General features: G+C 32.3%; 6 protein-coding genes across 6 annotated transcripts in view; 4 read left to right on the top strand and 2 right to left on the bottom strand.

Moving 5' to 3' along the window:
- Positions 1–1,860: 1,860 nt before the first annotated feature.
- Positions 1,861–3,168, top strand: LOC111712613 (chondroitin proteoglycan 1-like). Its single transcript, XM_023487269.1, has one exon. The coding sequence runs from the start codon at positions 1,861–1,863 to the stop codon at positions 3,166–3,168; it is 1,308 nt and encodes a 435-aa protein (XP_023343037.1).
- A 405-nt stretch (positions 3,169–3,573) lies between these two features.
- On the top strand, positions 3,574–4,411 carry LOC111712612 (uncharacterized). Its single transcript, XM_023487268.1, has 2 exons — positions 3,574–3,611; positions 3,904–4,411. The coding sequence occupies exons 1-2, from the start codon at positions 3,574–3,576 to the stop codon at positions 4,409–4,411; spliced, it is 546 nt and encodes a 181-aa protein (XP_023343036.1).
- A 131-nt stretch (positions 4,412–4,542) lies between these two features.
- Positions 4,543–6,398, bottom strand: LOC111712611 (uncharacterized). The gene is made up of 2 exons (XM_023487267.1): positions 6,189–6,398; positions 4,543–6,055 (listed from the first exon to the last, which is right to left on the bottom strand). The coding sequence occupies exon 2, from the start codon at positions 5,065–5,067 to the stop codon at positions 4,543–4,545; it is 525 nt and encodes a 174-aa protein (XP_023343035.1). The 5' UTR covers positions 5,068–6,055; positions 6,189–6,398.
- A 3,279-nt stretch (positions 6,399–9,677) lies between these two features.
- Positions 9,678–14,569, top strand: LOC111712610 (peptidyl-Asp metalloendopeptidase). The gene is made up of 7 exons (XM_023487266.1): positions 9,678–9,860; positions 11,278–11,553; positions 11,650–11,814; positions 11,886–11,980; positions 12,038–12,139; positions 13,811–13,945; positions 14,285–14,569. Exons 1-7 carry the CDS (start codon positions 9,821–9,823, stop codon positions 14,567–14,569), a joined length of 1,098 nt encoding a protein of 365 aa, XP_023343034.1. The 5' UTR covers positions 9,678–9,820.
- Positions 14,570–14,622: 53 nt separating this feature from the next.
- Positions 14,623–15,596, top strand: LOC111712609 (uncharacterized). Its single transcript, XM_023487265.1, has 3 exons — positions 14,623–14,946; positions 15,055–15,094; positions 15,185–15,596. Exons 1-3 carry the CDS (start codon positions 14,662–14,664, stop codon positions 15,340–15,342), a joined length of 483 nt encoding a protein of 160 aa, XP_023343033.1. The 5' UTR covers positions 14,623–14,661; the 3' UTR covers positions 15,343–15,596.
- Positions 15,597–15,639: 43 nt separating this feature from the next.
- LOC111712608 (uncharacterized) overlaps positions 15,640–22,477 on the bottom strand; it is a 36,598-nt gene continuing 29,760 nt past the window's right edge. Inside the window, exons 49-59 of the mRNA XM_023487264.1 lie at positions 22,033–22,090; positions 19,926–19,969; positions 19,026–19,095; positions 18,713–18,750; positions 18,263–18,310; positions 17,474–17,501; positions 17,319–17,399; positions 17,163–17,239; positions 17,037–17,085; positions 16,888–16,974; positions 15,640–16,832 (exon numbers count right to left, since the gene is read on the bottom strand). Of these exons, the coding sequence (XP_023343032.1) occupies positions 15,691–16,832; positions 16,888–16,974; positions 17,037–17,085; positions 17,163–17,239; positions 17,319–17,399; positions 17,474–17,501; positions 18,263–18,310; positions 18,713–18,750; positions 19,026–19,095; positions 19,926–19,969; positions 22,033–22,090 (1,722 nt within the window). The 3' untranslated portion in view covers positions 15,640–15,690. The remainder of the gene's footprint in view (positions 16,833–16,887; positions 16,975–17,036; positions 17,086–17,162; positions 17,240–17,318; positions 17,400–17,473; positions 17,502–18,262; positions 18,311–18,712; positions 18,751–19,025; positions 19,096–19,925; positions 19,970–22,032; positions 22,091–22,477) is intronic.

The following is a 22,477-nucleotide window of genomic DNA, read 5'->3' as shown; positions in this document are numbered from 1 at the left end:
TTCCTATTTTTAAATGCTGTTTTCTTATTTTTAAATACTGTTTTCCTATTTTTAAATACTGTTTTCCTATTTTTAAATACTGTTTTTATAGTATAAACTACCAATAGGGTGTTATACAAAAAGACGAGTTAGATCTGCCAAACTATCAGTGCATTTGGTTTGGCTATGTGATGATAATTAAATGACATGTTACACTACTGAACATTTATTTTAGTACAGTTCATACAACAAGATAATATTACTTGCAGTTGTTTATCTTGCTGTTGTTGGTGGTGGAGGAGATTAGCATGTACAAGTAGAAGACATGTGTGAGTCCTCTACAGAGGCTTTTGCACAGAACCCGAGAACTTCCCAAGGCTGTGCAACAGTCCCACCCAATTTACCAATTCTAAAAAGAATATGTTAGATGAATAATTTACATCTATAATAAGAAAATATAATACCTAACCCCTCTGATCTGAACAATTCATTTGTAACAATACAGCATAACAATTCTCTGGACAATTGAATATGATTTATACCTGATAATTGTTTGGGTAACAGATCTTAACTGAATGCGTGGAGCTGGGTTAATCAGATTGTAAACAGTGCAGTACACTGATAAACAACATAGTAAAAAGGGGCAACCAGTACCCACGGATTAATATTTACTGTAATTGTAAAATGTATAATACATTATACAACAATTATCAAGATTAAAGTTCCTAGAAGTATTAGTTGTGTAAGGTATCTCTGCAGTAACATCAGGTTGTGGGTTCGTTGCAAAGTGGGTAGGTTGATTTTACCGGGACCTGGCTAACTGTATGGCTTCTTTCCTCACAATGAGCAGTATGCCATTTAGACTCCCAAATTCGCCAACCAACGCATAATCTGTTGCTCAATTTCTGCACACAACTGGCTATGTCTATTATCTATGACAAATAATGTTTGTACTGAATTTGTAGCATGCTCATCCATTCAAAAACAGCAATTTTTATGTAGGTATAATAGTTTCTCAGTCGCATATCAATAGAATTAGAACCCTCTCTAGATCTGGTCTGGATTCTACTGTCTAAACGGTTCTCCATATTATGTTGGTAATAATCATCAATAAATTCTGTGACGCTAATATGAGGGATAGAAATAAATCTATCAGTATTAACATTAGTTAATCTATCTATTTGAACAGAATCAGATGGGTTATAAATATATCATTTTACTGCCCATTTGAACCGCAAAGTAATAATAAACAATAAATTTACAGAAACATGTTTCTTGACCCAACTCTAAGCTAATACTGGGAAATTTTGTACAGTCCACACGAGTTTCCTCATATTTACAAGTAAAACTAGTTTTGGTGCCATTTTATAGAGAGTACACAGACATTGCATACATTAAGATCCAGGGGTATCACAGCAACTAAGAGATATCATCTAGGGGCTACACATAAATAGAACGAGACCAACAGGTCGCGAAACACTTTGTTAATGATCCTACCAATAAGTTATAGCTTCCCATCATTTATATGGATTTATCCACTATGACCCTGTCTACCCCTGATCAAACATCTCCTCTACCTAGCTAAACTTACCTAACAATTTTTAGTAAAACATAAGTTAAGGTCCTAGATCAGGAATATTTTAAGCTAAAAAACACTTGGTCATTTTGCACAAAATGAAAACCAATGGAATATGACATAAAACTTTTTTTACAAATCTTATTTATTTCGATAATTTTTTTTTAAATTTTTGTTTCTAATTAAAACAATCATATCATGCTTTCATTGAAGTTATTTAAAGTTCAATTCAAATGGTTCAATGTTTTTTACAAAAAAACAATGGTGTCATTGTTTAGAAAAATGAAAAAAACAATAAACTTTTGATGGGTTTAAAAACCATTAACAACCCTGCAGGAAAAACAACCAAAGTAGCAGAAAACAATACTGCAAGAGCAACAACAGATGGAGAAACAACTACAACAAGAGAAACGACTAATGCAAAAGAAACAACCACTACAGGAAGAACAACTACTCCAGGAGAAATAACTACAAAAGGAGAAACAAATAATGCTAAAGAAACAAATGCTGCAGAAGAAACAACAAATAAAAGAAAAACAACTACAGTTGTAGAAATAACTAAAGTAGTAGAAACAACTAAAGTAGGAGAAACAACTACAGTAGAAGAAACAACTACTATAGAAAAAACGACTACAAAAGGAGAAACAACTACTTTGGTAAAAACAGCTACTACAGAAGAAACAACTATTGCAAGAGAAACCACTGTTACAGGAGAAACAACTACAGTAGTAGACCCAACTATTGTTAGAGTAACAAGTACAGTAGGAGAAACTAATACAGTAGAAGAAAAAACTTCAGTAGAAGAAAAAACTACAGTAGAAGAAACAACTACAGTAGGAGAAACAACTACGGTAGGAAAAACAACTACAGTAGGAGACACAACTACCACAGGTAAAACAACAACAGTAGGAGAAAAACCTACAAAAAGTAAAACCATTACAGTAGCAGAAACCAATACAGTAGAAGAAAAAACTTCAGTAGAAGAAAAAACTACAGTAGAAGAAACAACTACAGTAGGAGAAACAACTATGGTAGGAAAAACAACTAATGTAGGAGACACAACTACCACAGGTAAAACAACAACAGTAGGAGAAAAACCTACAAAAAGTAAAACCATTTCAGTAGCAGAAAAAACTACAGAAGGAGAAAAAACTACAGTAGGAGAAACAACTACAGTAGCAGACACAACTACATTAGTAGAAACCACTAAAGTAGGAGAAACAAAGACTGCAGGAGAAACAACTACATTAGGAAAAACAACTACTGCAGAAGAAACAACTGCTGCAGGAGAAAAAACTAAAGCAGGAGAATCAACAAGAGTAGAAGAAACAACTACTACAGGGAAAAGAACAACAGTAGGAGCAACAACTACTGGAGGAGAAACAACAACAGTACAAGAAACAACTTTTGCAGGAGAAACAAGTACAGTAGAAGAAATAACTAAAGAAGGAGAAACAACAACAGTACAAGAAACAACTACAGTAGGAAAAACAACCACATTAGAAGTAACAACAACTGCAGGAAAAACAATTGTTGCAGGAGAAACAACTACTGCAGGGGATACAACTACAGTAGGAGAAACAACTAAAAAAGATAAAACAACTGATGCATGAGAAACAACCACTATGGGAGAAGCAACTACTGTAGGAGAAACAATTACAAAAGCAGAAACAACCACAGGAGGAGAAACAACTACAATAGGAGAAACAACTACTACAAGAAAAAAAATACTGCAGGGGAAACCACTACTGTAAGAGAAAAAAGTACTGCAGGAGAAACAACTGTTGCAGGAGACGCAACTATTGCAGGGGAAACAACTTTAGTAGGAGAAACAACTAAAGAAGGTGAAACAACTAATGCAGTAGAAACAACCACTATGGGAGAAACAAGTAAAGTAGGAGAAACAACCATATTAGAAGAAACAACAACTGCTGAAAAAAAAACTGTTGCAGGAGAAACAACGACTGCAGGGGAAACAACTTTAGTAGGAGAAACATCTAAAGAAGAAGAAAGAACTAATGCAGGAGAAACAACCACTTTGGGAGAAACAACTCCTGTAAGAAAAACAACTACAAAAGAAGAAACAACCACAGTAGGAGAAACAACTGTAATATGAGAAACAGTTACTTCAGGAGAAACAACTACAGTAGGAGAAACAACTACTACAGGAAAAAAAACTACTGCAGGGGAAACCACTACTGTAAGAGAAGCAATTACTGCAGAAGAAACAACTATTTCAGCAGACACAAATACAGTAGGAGAAACAACTACTGAAGGAGAAACAACAAGTGCAGGAGAAACAACTATTGCAGAAGAAACAACTACAGCAGGAGAAACATTTACTCTAGGAGAAGCAACTACAGCCAAGAAACAACTATTGCAGACAAAACAACTAATTCAGAAGAAATTACTATTGTTAAAGAAACATATAAAAAAGAAGAAACAACTTCAGTAGGAGAAACAACAACAGTAGAAAATACACATACTGCAGGAGAAATAACAAATACAGGAGATACTACCATAGTAGGAGATTCAACTACAGATGGACTGACAACAAACCCAGGAGAGACATCTCTTAATGGAGAAATAACAACTGTAGTAGAAGCAACTATAGTAGAAAAAACAACTACCACAGGAGAAGCAGCTATGACAAGAGAAACAACTACTAAAGGAAAAACAACTACATCAGTAGAAATAACAACTGCAAAAGTAAGAACTATTGTAGGAGAAACTACTACTGCTGAAGACGCAACTACTGCAGCTGAAACAACTACTGGAGCTGAAACAACTACAACAGGAGAAATTAATACAATAGGAGAAAAAACTACTGCAGTAGAAAAAATTAATACAGGATAAAAAACTATTACAGGAGAAACAATTACAGTAGGAGAAACAATTACAGAAGGACATCAAACTACTGCAAATGTTTTTGAGATCTAGATATTTATTATCTCCGTATCGAGATTATATCAATTGTACAAAATTGTTCACATTTTTCTTCTCAGAGTAGGAATTGGAGCCAGAGCACCATCAGAACTAGTTGAAATTCTTCTTCTTAGAGTAAGAAATCGATCCAGAGCACTATTAGAATTAGTTGGAATCCTTCTTCTCAAAGTAGGAATTGGATCCAGAGCACTATCAGAACTACTTGGAATTTTTCTTCTCAGATTAGGAATCGGAGCTAGAGCACCATCAGAACTATTTGACATTCTTCTTCTCAGAGTGAGAATTCGATCCAGAGCACTATCAGAACTACTTGGAATTTTTCTTCTCAGAGTAGGAATCGGAGCTAGAGCACCATCAGAACTATTTGACATTCTTCTTCTCAGAATGAGAATTCGATCCAGAGCACTATCAGAACTACTTGGAATTTTTCTTCTCAAAGTAGGAATTGGATCCAGAGCACCATCAGAACTACTTGGAAGTCTTGTTCTTGGAGTAGGAACTGGAATTAGAACACCATCAGAACTAGCTGTAGATAAACCTTGTGATCGAGTTCTCATACTAGACATGATCACATATGGTTAAGAGCACATAGATAAGAAGTTTCCATGTAGTTGGAAAACATAAACGGTGCTCAAATGATGCATTTATATTTACAATTTAACCTTGCAATAATGAGCTTGGACATACATTGTATAAGAACTATTGTAATTAATTTGCCATATAAATGGTATAATTTCAATACAAATACTGCTCAATACAGCATCAATTAATATGCAATGTATCCTTGCAAATAGTGAGCTTGGATGTACATTGCATCTAAACTAGATTGATTAATTTCCATACAACTGGACAATTATCAATGAATACAGCATACAAATCAATTCCTGCAATGTATCTTTGCAATAATGAGCTAGAAATTATATTGCAGAATAAAAGAGCATTTTAAAGATTAAAGGAAGTTGTGAACAATCCCTTTAGTGTTGAATCCCTTCAATATACAGTTGGAAGGTTATAAAGCACAGTCCCTTTAGTATCAGGGCAAGATAAGGCGTTTCTGGAACAGTCCCTTTAAGTCTATATAGCTATCTCGCGTTGACGAGTCCCTTTAGTTTATACAGCAAACTAGGGTGTTTCTTGAACAATCCCTTTAAATTGTAGCTATTTTTAGGGTGTTTCTTGAACAATCCCTTTAAATGCTAGTGTAAATAGGCACTTAATATCATCACATGGGAAAAAAATTATCAGAATTGTAGTATAAACTACCAAGAGGTTATTATACAAAAAGACGAGTTAGATCTGCCAAACTATCAGTGCATTTGGTTTGGCTATGTGATGATAATTAAATGACATGTTACACTATTGAACATTTATTTTAGCACAGTTCATACAACAAGATAATATTACTTGCAGTTGTTTATCTCGCTGTTGTTGATGGTGGAGGAGATTAGCATGTACAAGTAGAGGACATGTGTGAGTCCTCTATTGTACAGAGGCTTTTGCACAGAACCCGAGAACTTCCCAAGGCTGTGCAACAGTCTCGCCAATTTACCAATTCTATAAAGAATATATTAGATGAATAATTTACATCTATAATAAGATAATATAATACCTAACCCCTCTGATCTGAACAATTTATCTGTAACAATACAGCATAACAATTCTCTGGACAATTGAATATGATTTATACCTGATAATTGTTTGGGTAACAGATCTTAACTGAGTGCGTGGAGCTGGGTTAATCAGATTGTAAACAGTGCAGTACACTGATAAACAACAAAGTAAAAAGGGGCAACCAGTACCCACGGATTAATATTTACTGTAATTGTACAATGTATAATACATTATACAACAAACATGGGATCCATTTTTCACAAAAATAATGAAATATTCTGGTCATAGGAAACTATTATGTGAATTATCAAAATTATCCAAATTTAATGCTTTTAACCTCCTGGGATGCTAAACGAACACTGATGCATCTATTCTTTTTTACAAATTCTGCCCAAAGAGAACTGGTTTCAATATGTACAAAGAGTATACACGACCGCAATTAACTTTCCTTGCATTACACCCTTGCTCCGCAGAATCTTTTAGACCGTTGTCCATTACCAAAAGCTTGGTATCAACCTTACGGGGATCATTTACACCATCATCAATAGGTAATTGATCAGGGTTTGTTAAGTCATCTTGACTATTGTCAAGTACATGACTACAATCAATCTGGATCATTGGTTGTTTTGAATCATCTTCCTGATTTAAATCTCTTGTTCCAATATCTATATCAGAGGGACCAATATTCACATTAAGATTTCCATCTAATTTTTTGTTACCATTGACAAGGATCAAACTTGTTTTCTTCCTAAAGTATACTTTTCTTGAGAAAATGCTATAGTCTAGTCTGCTTTACTGAAAATTTTCTTAGAAAATAAACACACACCTTTACAGCTTCTGGTGTTTCATCTAAATTTTCATTTTTGAATTGTGTTTTAGATTCTTTGGCAGAAGAATTTTTTAACAAAATCTGAATCTTTCAAAAAGATTTGTCTACTAGATTATTACCTTTCCCAACATCAGGTTCTTTAAATCTTTTTCAGTTGGGTTGTTTAAAGAAACCTGAAAAAAAGCTCTTTGGTATTGTAACCATCCCTCCCTCCCTCACTCCAAGGGGTCGTGTGTTAAAAAAAAAGACATATTTAGAAAAAAAATATAATGATTTACAAGTTTACCCTCAAAGGGTTAGACTTTATGAACGACCTGAAACTCTTTGCAAGTTTGCATTCAACATTCTGAAGTTCTGAAGGTCATAATTTGGGGTAAGGTTCTGGTTTAAATTTAATTTGTAATTCAAATATTTTGACAAAGAAAAATACAGGTAAAGCCTCAGGTAAAGTTAAATGTAAGAAAAAGACAATAAACTCTTTCACCGTTGTATTTAAAGTATCTTCCTATCAGAGCAGCCCTGTATTTACATATAATGTAAAAATAATATCTTTATGAGTATGTTGATTGTGGAATAATTCAGCTTTCATGTTTTCATTAATAGAGATGGGCTTGTTGGGCTTTTTTCCTTTCATTCATTCATTGTTTGTGAACAGCCCAATTTTTTTTTTTTCAACCATTCAAAAACATTTGATTACGTTCCTTCTCAAAATTATCGCTTTTTTCATCTATTTCTTTTGTTTTCTCACTAACTATTGTTCAGTAAAATTGTTTGTTCAGAAATCATTTCTTCAATAAAATCTTTCTTTCTAATACAACATCTTCATCTTACATCTGTAAAGTTGCCATCTTGTGTCTGTATAATTGCCATCTTGCGTCCGTAAATTCACCATCTTACGTCTGTAAAGTTGCCATTTTGCGTCTGTATAGTCGCCATCATGTTGTATAGTCGTCATATTGCATCTGTGTAGTCACCATCTTGGGTCTGTAAAGTTGCAGTCTTGCATCTGTATAGTCTGTGTCTGTATAGTCGCCATCTTGCGTTTATATAGTCGCCATCTTATGTCTTTAAAGTCGCAATTTTGCGTCTGTATATTCTTATCAATGAACTTTTAATTGTTGTTCTGACTCATACTGTTCTTATCACACACACCCCTTCCCACCCTATCCCCTGCTACAGGGTGTCCCAAAAAACATGGGAATTCAGTGACGAATTCAATATCGTCTTTGTTATGAATTGGTATTGTAATACCTAATTTCAACAGCCATAATATTATTATGTCTGCTAGAATTTATTTTATGAAACGGGGAAAAGACTGTAAAGCTGTGTCTATAATGTCTCCGTAAAATGAACAATGGATACGGACAAGTTTACTCTGTTTGTATACTGCAATTTTCTTGTTTTACTAAGTAAACCCGTATGCAGTCAAAATATAAACAAACAAAATGTGAACATAGCAGACGAAACTCTTACAGATTACAGCTTTCTCAGTAGGTATCACTTTATACTAAATTAAAGAATTATTTGAAAAGACGATATCAAATTCGTCACTGAATTCCCATGTTTATTGGGACACCCTGTACCATGGGAGCATGAAATTTAGAAATACCTGAAAAATTTGTCAGCCTAAGAAACCAACTTTTATCATCGAAGCTTTTGATAAAGATCGTAGGGGTCGACCTTTATCAAAAGCTATCCCCCCTGCACCAGCCCCCCACCCCTAGTCCCCGTTACCCCTCTTTCAGGTAATTTCTTTTATTAAAAAGACACATTTTTTACAGATTATTTTATTCATTGGAGAGCCTATTTTTGCTATTATGGAAACCCAAAGAGCATGGTTCTACTCCTAATAATTTCTGCTAAAAGAAAATTTCTCACCAAAAACATTCTTACTGTAACATGCGTTTTACGATGTTGAATTTTTCAATCTTTAAAGTTTATTTACTGACAATTTCTTTTATATGGAAATTATATAGAGCTGGGAACTTTAGAATGGTGGATATCAGACTAACATAATCGAAAGATTATGTTAGTCTTGAGGTTAAATATTTAGATCAACAAATTTGATTCTAGGAACGCCAGATTTGTTTGTTTTCTTGACTGAAAGAGACTTCACTTAATTTCTGACCCATTTATTTATAAATAAATTCGTTAAAATTGGTTACAAAAGAATCTCAAACGCATTATTAAATATTTTTCTTCGCCGATTAATTTACAAAATGGCCGACAACAAATTCTTTATTTGTTGGAAATTGCAGATTTCTACTTTCTAGAATTTATTTTCAAGGCTGTCATTGGTCAATACAATTCACGAACTATATTCCTGCACTCTCATTGGAGAAAATAATGTACGGATATCCAAAGAGAAAGAAAAAGAGTGGATTAAGGATTAAAATGAAAAGTTTCCACAGTGGATATTCGGATTAAGTAGTTTGAATTACAGGTTATCTATTCTAAATTTCCCAGCTCAGTATACACAAATGTTCAATGCTCTATTTAGTGCACTATTTAATGACAATGGAATTCTTGTGCAAATTTAAAAATTGGAATTTCAAACTGAACAAATAATTTAAAGTTAGCGGCTCATGTTTTTTGAAAGTTACTTTACCTCGCCATTAGATAGACCTGTAATAGAAAATAAGTTAGAAGTATCTGATATTAGATACATATCTAAATGGAAATACAAGGGTACAAATATAAACTGTAAAATAAAGATGGACTGATTGCATTTAGATATCACAGAATCCATATTGCAAGGGTTTACTTGCAGCTGTGAATTAGTATAAAATAACTTTGGAGGATTACAGATGATCAGTAGTAAAATAGGGTTTCTAACCTAATATTGTCATTTCCTTTTCTTGAAGACGACATTTAGAATTATGATAAATATAGTGCTCCTCGGTTTGGTGGGGGTAACAGGTACTTTTTCAAAGCTTGGAGGTTGCCACTTCTTTATTTAAAAATGATTTAAAAAATAAACATATACCTAAGGTTGCAAGCTCTTATACAAAAAACCGATGAGACCTTTGCAAATATTTGTTAAAAAACTAAAGCTAAAAAAGTGCTTTATAGTTCTAAAATGTCTAGAAATATTAAAAATAAAGTTGAAAATTTTTTGTATCTAAGATAGGTGTCTGGATTTCGGTGAAGCTTTAATTTGCCGCTAATCTGCAGACTATTTCCCTCTCCATGTCAAATGATCTAAGTTATGTTCCCCCCTTTTTTTAAAAGATGTGACAAAAATGACAACTTTTTGTCACTGACACAGTGATAACCAGAAAATAATGTAATAGGAAGACGACATTATTACAATACTTAAGTGTATATTTGTTCGTTAGAAAGCAAATAGTTTTATTAGACACCTTATTTCACTAATTAGTGAAACTGGTCTGTTTACACTGCATGCAGAATTGGAGTATCTCATGATCATTGGACTTTTTAAAGTCATAACTTGATTCTGAAAGTCGTCTTCCTAGTCCAGAGTTTTCTGGTTGTTACCGTAGTAAAGTTTTTTAATGTTCATGAAAACCTGTCGTCAAAATTATAAGAATGTTTTTGAAGCCACTGTAAAAAAAATTTACTCCGAGATTTACAGTGTACACTGTTCAATGATAACATGTATTGAAATGATCACAAGACATCTTTGTTAATTTAATTAATTAAATAGAAACGTTGCTAAAAATTTTGTAAAATGTAGCCATTGTAAGTGTAGAATAAGCCTAAACATGTAAAGAAAAATATCAATCATAACAGTTACAAAGACGTCCTTAATTCCCCTAACTAACCAAAAAATGTAAGATTCAACATACCTTTTTTACAATCCTTTCAACTTAACTTTCAGTTCGATCTCTACTCTCCTCTTACTAAAGTTTAGTTTAGGGAAAAGTGTGTTGTTAGAGTGTGGTTAAATCATCGGGTATATTACATATTCAAACAAAAGATGAAAGTCATAAGATACATAAGCATATTTTTACACTGGAACCAAAATCACTGCAAGTAAACATCTTAACCACAGGCCGTAAGTCCTTTAGTATAGTCATTTTAGTACTTAATTTGGTTGGTTGTTTGGATATCCCTGAAACTTTCATTTGATTTGATTTGATTTGACTTTAAGTTGATTTTTGTAAGTGCTCAGATTTAGTGTTATAACAGTCACAAATTCAATTTTTTTTGTTCTAAGATCAACACACTTATATTGCCCTTTTCACTGGCTATTACTGTAACTAAGGACATTAGGAATGTGCCTGGGAATATTTAACTTTTTCTTATCTAGAAAGTGATTGCTTGCTCTTCAATAATTTTTAATGAATAACTTGAAAGATTTCTATTTTCTTAGGACTACCTGCAGTACTAGCAGCTGCGCCATATATGATTGAGGATCAGCTGACAAGCAATCAGCCGACCAGTGAACAGCTAATGATGGAGGACATGGATTCACACCTGCTCATGCTATCTGGACAAGTGTACACTGAACCCCCATGCAATGGTCAAGAGATCATCAGCTGTGAACTGGCACAGGTCAACTGGGAGTTGATTGAGAACAATTCTAACATTGTTTTACCAAATGGAAACCAACTTAATTTCACTTACTTGGAGGAGTCTAGAAAACTAGGTAAATAAGTCATACATTAATTTTAATGAAATTTAAAAAATCTAAATTTAGCCAAAAGACCAAGTTTTTACTGTTTATTAAAAACTGATTTTCTAGACATGAGTAATGGAAACCCTGTAACCTTGGTGTACAAGGGAGAATTTGGAAATGAGGCAGTGCTTACTTACAAGAAGCATAGTTTGTATGGAAGAGTTATTCTCAATGATGATCGGACCTTCATCATAGAGACAGTAGCTGAAGGGGTTGTGTGGGCTGAAATAGGTAAGCTCATTAACACATCAATACCCAACAATAAATGGATTTTAAATTAGAGATATCTTTTTTTTTCTTAGATCAGTCGGTCTGGACATCAGAACACCATCCAATGGAAGCAAATCTGACTTATGATGCAATCTCTTTGGACCGCATGGAGATTTTACAGGCTCAGGTATTAATTATTGACACTTTATTCATTTTTTCTTTTAAAAAAAATGTTTGTGCATAGGGCCGTGCTGACACCACAACTGTTGTAGAGTTTACTGTTACAGTATATTATACACAAATATTTAAGCAATCAACAGCAGATCCAGCTACATTTATTGACCAGGTACTTTTAAATCAATTCAAACAATTTATTAACTTGAATAATCTGGAGTCTAAACTTTTGTTGAGTGAATCTTCGGATCAAGCATGGATCACCATCTTATGCAGAACTATGGATTAATTTAAATCATCTTCAATATCCAGTTATTTTTTTCCAGTGATCAAGCATTGATCCTCAAATTAAAAAGTGCCCACATTAGATATTGAGATCAAGTTTTTGAGATTAACAATATCCACACAAAAGTTTCAATCTCTGATTTTCATTGACAGGTGATTGCAGAGACCAACGAGGGATACAAAAACAGTCTTGTTCCAATCCGAGTCAGATTACTTTGCATTCAAGAATCCTCTATACCTGATGGACAGGACAGTACCAATACCCTTAACCAGTTCACTCGATTTCAGGTGGGGTTTTAGAATACTAAAAATGCTTGATTATCTTATAGCTGACTACTTATTTATTTGTAATGTAAATGGACAATGAATGTATCATTTACTCTCAGACAAATTAGAATCAATGGAGAGTAAATGACATTCCTTTTTAAAAAGCTGAAAGAGAACTGACTGATTTAAAATTGGAATTTGTGAATTTTGTAAAAAAAAATTTGCGCATTTCTAAGATTTTTCAATGCAGTGTTTAATGAAAAATCCCGCCGGGATTCAATGTATCATTTACTCTCAGGCAAATTTCCATTGATTCTAATTTGTATGAGAGTAAATGACATTCCTTTTTAAAGAGGGGATTCAATGATAAACCCGAGGGCTTGCGGATTTTGCGGATTTTTTTGCCTTTGTAGATTTTCAAAGTATCTTTCAATGAAAATATCTCGGCGGGATTAAATGAAAATTGTTGCATACCAAAAATCAGCTTTTTATAAGGGAATGGTCTGCTTAAAAAAATACTGATTAGAACAAAATCATTTAATCATATTTTCAATTGGTTCATATTGAATTTTCTTTTGTGTTATGTTTTAAGCTGAACCATCATGCATTATTGTTTTGTATTTTGTGTTTAAAAAATATAATATAACTACATTCATTATAGAAAAACAAATAATCAACAGACTTTTTGACTTGAATCACCTCTCCAGCAAACAAAAAGAAAATAATGTGTTTAGAACACTTTGAATGGTGTGAGACGATCTGCAGATGCCACAATACTGCTTGTCAATAGATTCAACAATGCTGGTTCCTGCGGTGTCAATTGGTTCAACACAATTTCATCTGGGCAAACTATTGGAACGGTTGCTAAAGGATGTGCTCTTGGACATTTCAGTTTTGGGCATGAGATTGGTCATGGATTTGGGCTGGCTCATGACAGAAGTACTGTTACAGTATATTATACACAAATATTTAAGCAATCAACAGCAGATCCAGCTACATTTATTGACCAGGTACTTTTAAATCAATTCAAACAATTAATTAACTTGAGTAATCTGGAGTCTAAACTTTTGTGGAGTGAATCTTTGGATCAAGCATGGATCACCATCTTATGCAGAACTATGGATTAATTTAAATTAACTTCAATATCCAGTGATCATACCTGCAGGAAATTTTTCCAGGGATTAAGCATTGATCCTAAATTTAAAAAGGGCCCACATTGGATATTGAGATCAAGTGTTTAAGATTAACAATATCAACACAAAAGTTTCAATCTCTGATTTTCCTTCATTAGGTGATTGCAGAGACCAACGAGGGATACAAAAACAGTCTTGTTCCTATCCGAGTCAGATTACTTTGCATTCAAGAATCCTCTATACCTGATGGGCAGGACAGTACCAATACCCTTAACCAGTTCACTCGATCTCAGGTGGGGTTTTAGAATACTAAAAATGTTTGATTATTTTATAGCTAACTAATTATCTACTTGTAAATGAACATTTAATGTACTTCAGCTGTGATTTCAAAATGAATGGTCTGTTTAAAAAAATACTGATAAGAACAAAATTATTTAATCATATTTTTAATTGGTTCATATTGAATTTTCTTTTGTTTTATGTTTTAAGCTGAACCATTGTGCATTATTGTTTTGTATTGTAAAAATATAATACAACTACATTCATTTTGGAACCAATACAAATAATCAAAAGACTTTTGGAGCATACTTGAATCCACTCTCCAGCAAACAAAAAGAAAATAATGTGTTTAGAACACTTTGAATGATGTGAGACAATCTGCAGATGCTACAATACTGCTTGTCAATGCATTCAACAATGCTGGTTCCTGTGGAGTTAATTGGTTCAACACAATATCATCTGGACAAACTATTGGAACGGTTGCTAAAGGATGTGCTCTTGGACATTTCAGTTTTGGGCATGAGATTGGTCATGGATTTGGGCTGGCTCATGACAGAAGGGTTGCAGCTACCAGCAGTAACAATTATGCATATGGATACGTTATAGCTGTAAGTATAACTGCAATACAACCTTTTTAAACAAGAAAAGAAAACATGCAAAGCAATGCAAATTCTTTAACATATTATAAAAGATATTAATTGTTTTTCAGCCAGGACTTTACAGAAGTATTATGGCGTACAGTACTGCTGGTGAGAAGAGAGTCAACTACTACTCTAGTCCATTAATAAAATACCAGGGTTATGCAACAGGAACATCTACTGCAGATAATGCCAGAACCCTAGTGGAGAACAGATTTGCAGTTGCAGCCATTGGAGACGAGTCCATGTCATGTTCAGGCACTTCAGCATCAGTAACCTCACCCCCAACATCAGTTACTTTGCCCCCAACATCAGTAACCTCGCCCCAAACAACAACAGTTAGCTCAAGCTGTGTTGACAAATTTTCTAACTGCAAGGAACAAATTTAATAATTTCTGGAATATTATCAGCTTACTTTTAGAATATTAGCTTATGATTATCTGAATTTAAAAAATTTTCTTTAGAAAAAATTAGTAATTTGTTAGGACTATATCAACCAGTGCTGGCACCCTGATGTTTCCTCAGGTAAAAATTCTTAATAATCCATAGTTAACATAAATGTTGTTTTCAGTTGAAAGATGAGACACTAACCTTACTAACAAAGTGTTTATCTAGGATGCCAGTTGACTTGTAGATTGTGTCCTGGAATGACTCCTGTGAGTTCAACTGTCTGTTTTGACAGATACAGTAACTGTGTTTCCCTTGCTAGGGCTGGATACTGTTACAGCCAAAGAGTTTATGAATCTTGTTCGTCTGCCTGTGGACTATGCTAAGAATCTTCGCCTTTCTTTAAAACTGTATAAAAATTGTTTTCTATCTAAGCTATGCACTTGATAAGTTCAATAATTATGTTTTATTTTGTGTTACGGAACTTTAAGAATGAGAAGGATATTTATTATGTATTTGTTTGAATAAAAGCTGATAATCACAATTCAGTTCAGATTATTGAGACCAAATTTAAAGAATTTGAGCCGCGGCTCAAATATGGTTGGTACACTAAAAATTGTATTGAATTTTTCAAGATTTAAGCCGGCGCTCAATTGAAACTGGTTTTTGGGAAAATTGAGACGGGGCTTAAATTCATTAAATTCGGACACTGTATTGTTTAAATTTGCTGTTTATTAATTTAGTTTTCTTCTATTTTTTGTGTCTCTGTTTATGGTTTGTTTTTCAAACAATGAGCCAGGAACTTCATCGGGAATATGTTTCATGTCTGTAGGGATTGGGTTAACCTCTTTTTCTAAGTTTTTCAAACGATCGTTAATTATTTGATTCAGAGATTTTGGTTCTAAAGTGGATTCTTCAGAATCTTTTGATTTCATCCTAGAAGTAGGCCTTGAATTCTTAGGCCTATCTTCTATTAGAGAAGTCCTAACATCAGAATATAGATCACTTTTTTGTAGGCCTTCATCTTCCATGGCATTTGAAGCTTCATCTTCGACAGCATTTGCTAATAGTGGAGCTTTATCTTGTATAGTATCTTCAGTTAATGGGCCCTCATATTTCTTGGTAATTTTTGATAAGAGGTCTTCATTTTCCAAAGTATTTAGTGTCAATAAGCTCTCGTTTTCTATATTATTTTGTGCAAAAGAGCTGTCTTTTATCTTGGTATTTTTTGGGAATGAGCCCTCATTTTCCCTAATATTTTGGGTTAATAGACTGACTTCATTTTTCTCTATTGAATCTGGATTTTCTTTGTCTAATATTGAAACAACAGGTTTGAATTTAAGACCTGATGTCTGTTTGTCAGTGTCAAAAACTCCAGATTCAGGATTGACCAAAACGGAAGGGTCTATTGGTGTTTCAGGGATTTTGAAGTCCAGATTTTTTTCTCTAGCCTGTATCTGATGGCCATGGTCAAAGGTTTTGAATGACTTTACCCTCTCGGATTTCTTTAATATGGGGTCAAAATGAATTTCCTGAGCAGAATCTTTTAGATTGTTGTCCATTGCCAAAAGCCTGGTATCAACCTTACGGGGATCATTTATACTATCATCAATAGGTAATTGATCAGGGTTTGTTAAGTCATCTTGACTATTGTCAAGTACTTGACTACCATCAATCTGGATCATTGGTTGTTTTGAATCAACTTCCTGATTTAAATCTCTTGTTCCAATATCTATATCAGAGGGACCAATATTCACATTTTGATTTCCATCTAACTTTTCTTCACTGTTGTCGATAATCTGGTTAGAGAGTCCTATTGCAGAGTTATCTATTCTTCCTTCTCCAACATTGATGTAATCTTTAATATCTTTGATACCTGTAAAAAGTAGTCATTAAGAATTAAATCATACAAAGTTTTAGTGATTGATTACTTTTCATTGGTAGGTTCAGATGCTTCTTCATCATTCTCTGGGAACTCAATGGGATCCTTTGTTTCTGAAACTTATTTCCTTCCCATGCTAATTTTAAAATTATATTTAGAAATATGAAATAATGAGAACAAATTGATAAAGAAACTTACCAAAAGAAGTAATGTAAGATTCAGAAAGAGGATCAAACTTGTTTTCTTCCTAAAGTATATTTTGTATTGATAAAATGCTGTAGTCTAGTCTGCTTTACTGAAAATTTTCTTAGAACAAAAACACACCTTTACAGCTTCTGGTGTTTCATCTAAATTTTCATTTTTGAAAAGTGTTTCAGATTCTTTAGCCCTTTCTATACTACCTAAAATAACAAAAGAACAGTGTGGAATTTTTTAACAAAATCTGAATCTTTCAAAAAGATTTGTCTCCTAGATTATTACCTTCTCCAACTTCAGGTTCTTTAAATCTTTTAGAATTTTTAGAAATTATCTGACTGGAGAACATATTTTCTACTACAGAACCTTAAAAATAATAAATATCAAAATAAACATAGATTTTCATTGTTTTAAGTTTATAATTGAGTTTAAAAAATTACCTTTTTCAGTTGGGTTGTTTAAAGAAACCTGAAAAAAGCTGTTTTGTATGTTTAATAAGAAAGACATATCTAGAAAAAAAAATATAATGATTTACAGGATTACCCTGGAAGGATTAAACTTTATGGACGACCTGAAAATCTTTGCATGCAACATTCTGAAGGTCATAATTTGGGGTTCTGGTTTAAATTTAATCTGTATTTCAAATAATTTGACAAAGAAAAATACTAGTTCACAGCCTCAGGTAAAGGTAAATGTAAGAAAAAGGCTTAATAAACTCTTTCACCGTCATATTTAAAATATAATCTTCCTTTCAGGGTAGCCCTGCATTTGGAAAAATTATATCTATATGTGGATTGTGGAAAAATTCAGCTTTCATGTTCTCATAAAAAGAGATTTAGAGAGTATTAGGCTTTTTTCATTTCGTTAATTCATCGTTTGTGAACGACCCAATTCGTTTTTTTCAACCGTTTAACAAAATTTTAGTACGTTCCTTCTCAAAATTATCGTTTTTTCATCTATTTCTTTTTTTCAATAAAATCTTTCTTTTAGTAATAAAAAACTATAGCTTGTTAAAATAAATTGTTTGATCAGTTTAAATAATTAAATTAAAATTTTTTTTTTTACAGTAAAAAAACGATAATTTTTAAAGTTCATTTGAAAGAATGAAATAAAAATTGTTCATGAATCGTTTGAACAGTTTTAAATTGTAATTTTTTTTGTTTATATTTAAAGATTTATCGTTTTTTCATTTCTCTGAATGATCTAAATGCATTTCAATTAAGTAATACCTTTACTGTAGCTGAGTCTATTACGTGACTTTTTCTTTCTTTTTTATCCTAATACAACAGCTAATTATATTTATTCTTCGATTAAAATCATGATTTACAACATAAACTTTACAATTTAAACCAGTCCATAATTAGCTTAAACGCAATGAACGTAAAATAAGATATTGGAAAGAGTCTAAGGCTCGTTAAATGGTTGATAAAAAAATTATAAAATACATTTAATTGGGTAATTGATAAAATACTTCTTTTTTAAAAGAACTGCTTTTGAAACTTGATGGTGTAGAACATTACATACTTTATATTTCAATTTAATTCTACTAGATCAAATTGCCAAAGTTTACCTATATCTAAGCCTTAAACCATCAGGTTACAAAGATAAAAGGATTAGAAAATAAAAATTTGTGGCAAGTAATCTGCAGTTCCTTTCAATACATTTTTCAGCTCTGTCACCTGTGCAATTGATTTAGGTGTAGAAGATTCCCCATCTCCTGAATATATTCAATAGGTTAAAGATGATTTATAAATGTCGTCTTTCAACATTTCTTGTCCCAAAGTTTAATCAGTTATGGTCGTTCATAATAGACTTTAAAAAATTAAATAAGAAAAAACAATATAATTTATAATAGTAAGGAATCACTGTGATTAATTGACAATTCTTTATTAGCATGTATATTTGCAAAAAAATTTAAATGGTTTTATTTTTAAAAATGATTTTGATTTTAGCCAAGATTTCAATCATCCTTTGACTTTGCGTAGTCCATACCATTTTCATTTGTTTCATTCTCAAGCCCTTCCTTCACAGGAGTTCCATTTATATTAACTCCAGGGTCATCCTCGAATACAGTATTTTATGAGATTTTATCTTGCTTGTCCATTTAGAGCATTGAATGGTAAGCGGAGCCTATATCGTATAAAGAAATCCACCAACAAGATTAGATAAATCCACAAACCAGTAGTTTTCGGAGACGAGAAAAAGGCAAAGAGCATACAGGGTGTCCCACGAAATATAAAGATTGTTTTTAATCTATGAAATAATATGCGGCGTTTTATTCTGAAACCTGATTTTAGAACAATATAATTCTAGAGTTAAATAATCACAAAACAACCCTAGTCCTGCAGCATTTACAAAATGTGGTATGCCTTTTTGTGCTTTCAATATTTACGGAGATTTTGAGATTTTTTTTTTTTAAATTGAAATCTGAACAAATTCTTCATATCTCCACAAATATTTTAAAGCACAATTATCAGGATCAGGGACAGTCAACAGAAGAAAAAGAAAAAATGGCAAGAATAATCAATTTAAAATTCAAAAATAATAAACTGTTAAAGAAAATGTTAAGCACCTAAAAAGGCAGACCACATTTTCAAAATTAAGAATTTTGTTATTATTTTTTTAAGAATGAAAAATGTAAAAGTACGTGGACGAAAAAATTACGCAAATAATTCCAAATATCTAAGACGACCTTCAAGTTATCTTTGTCAAGTGTGTTAACTCCATTAGTTAGTGATTAATCACCTTCTATTAATAATGTTAATTCTAAATTAAAGCTTTCTTTTTCATTTGTGAAATATGGTAATTGCAAGCTATCTTGATATACCAAGATTGTTCCGTCTAATATTTTTTTTACATTTTTATCCTTTAATTTTGAACGCCTGAACTTACCATAAACAAAGGTTCATTCATGCCCTTCTCTGCAGGTGTCAATTCTGGAATTAAAAAAAAATATATTTTTTGGCAAAACCATATTTCAAAAATATATCTAAATTTCCATATGGTAGCAACTTTTATCGTTTTTATTACACTCATGGAACAACTAGACAGGAAGCAGGGTTGACGCGTACGGGCGTCTGATAAGCCGGTACGCGTCGTTTGAAAATGCCCAATGCCGGAACCTTTTTGTACAAGATGCACAGTGGGCGTACAGTAGGGCGCTATCTCAATCTTTTTTGCAAATTAGAAACCAAGTTTGTGCAGCGCCCTTAGCTACTATCATAAAGCTTAAAAACCAGAATAAGAATAAAAAAGAAAATTTTCGATTTTGTAAAATTATAATTAAAAACCTTGAACCAAACTTTAGTATATGTACTCGGTTACTCGAGTATCCCAACAAATATTGAATTAGGAATCTTCATTTGATTCACAATGACCAATCTGAGGTTATTTTTACTTTTACAAGCTAATAATTCAAAATAATTTATCTTTTTTGTATCTTCAAAAATAGAAAGTTTCCTATATCTTTGTTTATACAAATTGAAAACTGAAATAAGTGGAAATGTGTGAAAATTGCATACCAAATTACCACATTTTGGAAAGTCCAAGACTAATTTTCTTTATTTAATCTTTTGTCTGTTTATCATTTACGTATAATTCCCATGTTTGTTTGGATATCCAGTATCTGAACACCAAAAAATCTAAAGAAAAATTTAAAAACATAACAAAAAAGTGTCTTTAAGTAAAGAATACAAGCATATTATTAGATATCATTTATTCATTTCTAAAATGAACAAGCTTTGTAAGCTTCTTCCTGACTTTATTTTTGGTTTCTACATTATGATTTTTAATAAATTTACGAACTCTTATGGCAAGATATTTTTTACAAGTTTTATTAGAAGATTATAACGGTGTTCTTGGTCATGCCCAGGGACAAGATACATTTGATCAAAAAAAATTGGACATCTGAATGTAAATTGATTGACAACTTTTTGAGTCATTTTCTGAAAAAAAAAACAATTTTTTCATGCAAGTTTCAAAATTTATGGAGTTTTTACAAATGTCCACAATTTCTTTTTGAGGATGATTTAGGCAGTATTTTTCTTTGAAATTTATCCAATTATTTTTTAGTGTGTTTGTCGCTGGCATGCTTTAGAGCAAATTTAAAACAAATATTACAAGATAGGTCAATGCCAACACTTAATAACAAAACCACTGATATATTCTACAACATAATAATCATATTTATCAAAATCAATGTTTATATCATCTAGGATTATCTCATTAACTTAAAGAAAATATTAATGATTGAATTTNGGACGGGCTCGGGAATACCTGTCATCTTGACCCCCTGGCTATGGGCTTGGTTGTAGGGGGGGTTGGGGGGTATTCTATTCAATTGTTTTCAATTTCAAAATCTTTCAGTTTATACTTATATTTATTGAACAAAAATGTCCAGAAAAAGAAACTCAAATCACTATAATATACTGTCAAATATGTCTTAACGTGAGCCCTAATGAATAGGACAAATTATTGTTTTCGTGAATTATTTTAATAAAACCACTGTAATTCGTAAATTTTAAGAAAAAACGTCACTAAAAATAAACCCACTGTGAACAGATGATTTTGCAGAAATAGTGTGCGCAACATCTATGATAACCCTAATTCCTACAGGAAGATTGATTGATTATCTTAATTTATACACGTATGTACAGCTGTATGATTCGTATGATTAGTAAATCTGAGCCAAGCTACTTAGACATGGCGGACCGCGCTGACAATTTATCCTATAGTTGATCCATGATTACACTGTTTGAAATTATGATATCTGATTGTCGTCTTCATTCTTTAGATTAATTATTAAGGTTTTTGTGGTTTATAATTGTTTCTAACGGATATATTTCATAAATTATTCAGACCACTTTTTTAGAAAGAAATCAATTACTAATTATGCAAACAATTCTTAGCTGTATTTTTTGATAAAAAAATAAAGGAGACGACAATCATATACCACTGTTTTCTGGTCCCCACTGTATACTAAGAATACGTTGTTAAATACCTGGCAAAATAACTTCATCATCTTCTTCATCTGCAGAATAATCATTTCCACGTTCTTCCTAACAACAAACTATTAAAAAAATGTTCTGCCTTTTTTAAGGACATTTCTAGTCAAAGCAAAAAAGGCCCATATAAGAAAATCCAAAAATGTTGGCCGTTACTTTGGGGTATCTGATAAAAAGAAACTATTGGAAACAAATTATCTTTTTGTTTGACTGGCTTGTGTTATCATGCGGGTACAATATATTTTTTGCCGGGATTTTTACTTTTATTTGTTTGTTTAAGGTTTTAATTTATTTTTTCAATCCCAAAAATTATTATCATTCCCTAAATTTAAAGGAAAACATGCAGTTTAAAATGATATTTATATTACAAAATTGAGGGATAAAGAAATCTCTGAAAATCGAATAAAATAATGAATTTTTAGTCATTACTTTGGAGTATAT

Source organism: Eurytemora carolleeae, unplaced genomic scaffold (assembly GCF_000591075.1).
Source record: "Eurytemora carolleeae unplaced genomic scaffold, Eaff_2.0 scaffold1293, whole genome shotgun sequence".
NCBI lineage: Eukaryota > Metazoa > Arthropoda > Copepoda > Calanoida > Temoridae > Eurytemora > Eurytemora carolleeae.
Note: the sequence above shows the minus strand (reverse complement) of the source record. Positions and strands in the feature narration are given on the sequence as shown.

Excerpts from the sequence above, each read along its gene's own strand:
- LOC111712613 (XM_023487269.1), top strand. The coding sequence starts at position 1,861 with ATGGGTTTAAAAACCATTAACAACCCTGCAGGAAAAACAACCAAAGTA.
- LOC111712612 (XM_023487268.1), top strand. The coding sequence starts at position 3,574 with ATGCAGGAGAAACAACCACTTTGGGAGAAACAACTCCT. Across the intron at positions 3,612-3,903 it reads CTTTGGGAGAAACAACTCCT|GAGAAGCAACTACAGCCAAG; the intron begins GTAAGAAAAACA and ends CATTTACTCTAG.
- LOC111712611 (XM_023487267.1), bottom strand. The coding sequence starts at position 5,067 with ATGTCTAGTATGAGAACTCGATCACAAGGTTTATCTACAGCTAGTTCT.
- LOC111712610 (XM_023487266.1), top strand. The coding sequence starts at position 9,821 with ATGATAAATATAGTGCTCCTCGGTTTGGTGGGGGTAACAG. Across the intron at positions 9,861-11,277 it reads CGGTTTGGTGGGGGTAACAG|GACTACCTGCAGTACTAGCA; the intron begins GTACTTTTTCAA and ends CTATTTTCTTAG. Across the intron at positions 13,946-14,284 it reads ACCAGTTCACTCGATCTCAG|AACACTTTGAATGATGTGAG; the intron begins GTGGGGTTTTAG and ends TAATGTGTTTAG.
- LOC111712609 (XM_023487265.1), top strand. The coding sequence starts at position 14,662 with ATGGCGTACAGTACTGCTGGTGAGAAGAGAGTCAACTACTACTCTAGT. Across the intron at positions 14,947-15,054 it reads ACAAATTTTCTAACTGCAAG|GACTATATCAACCAGTGCTG; the intron begins GAACAAATTTAA and ends GTAATTTGTTAG. Across the intron at positions 15,095-15,184 it reads GCACCCTGATGTTTCCTCAG|GATGCCAGTTGACTTGTAGA; the intron begins GTAAAAATTCTT and ends GTGTTTATCTAG.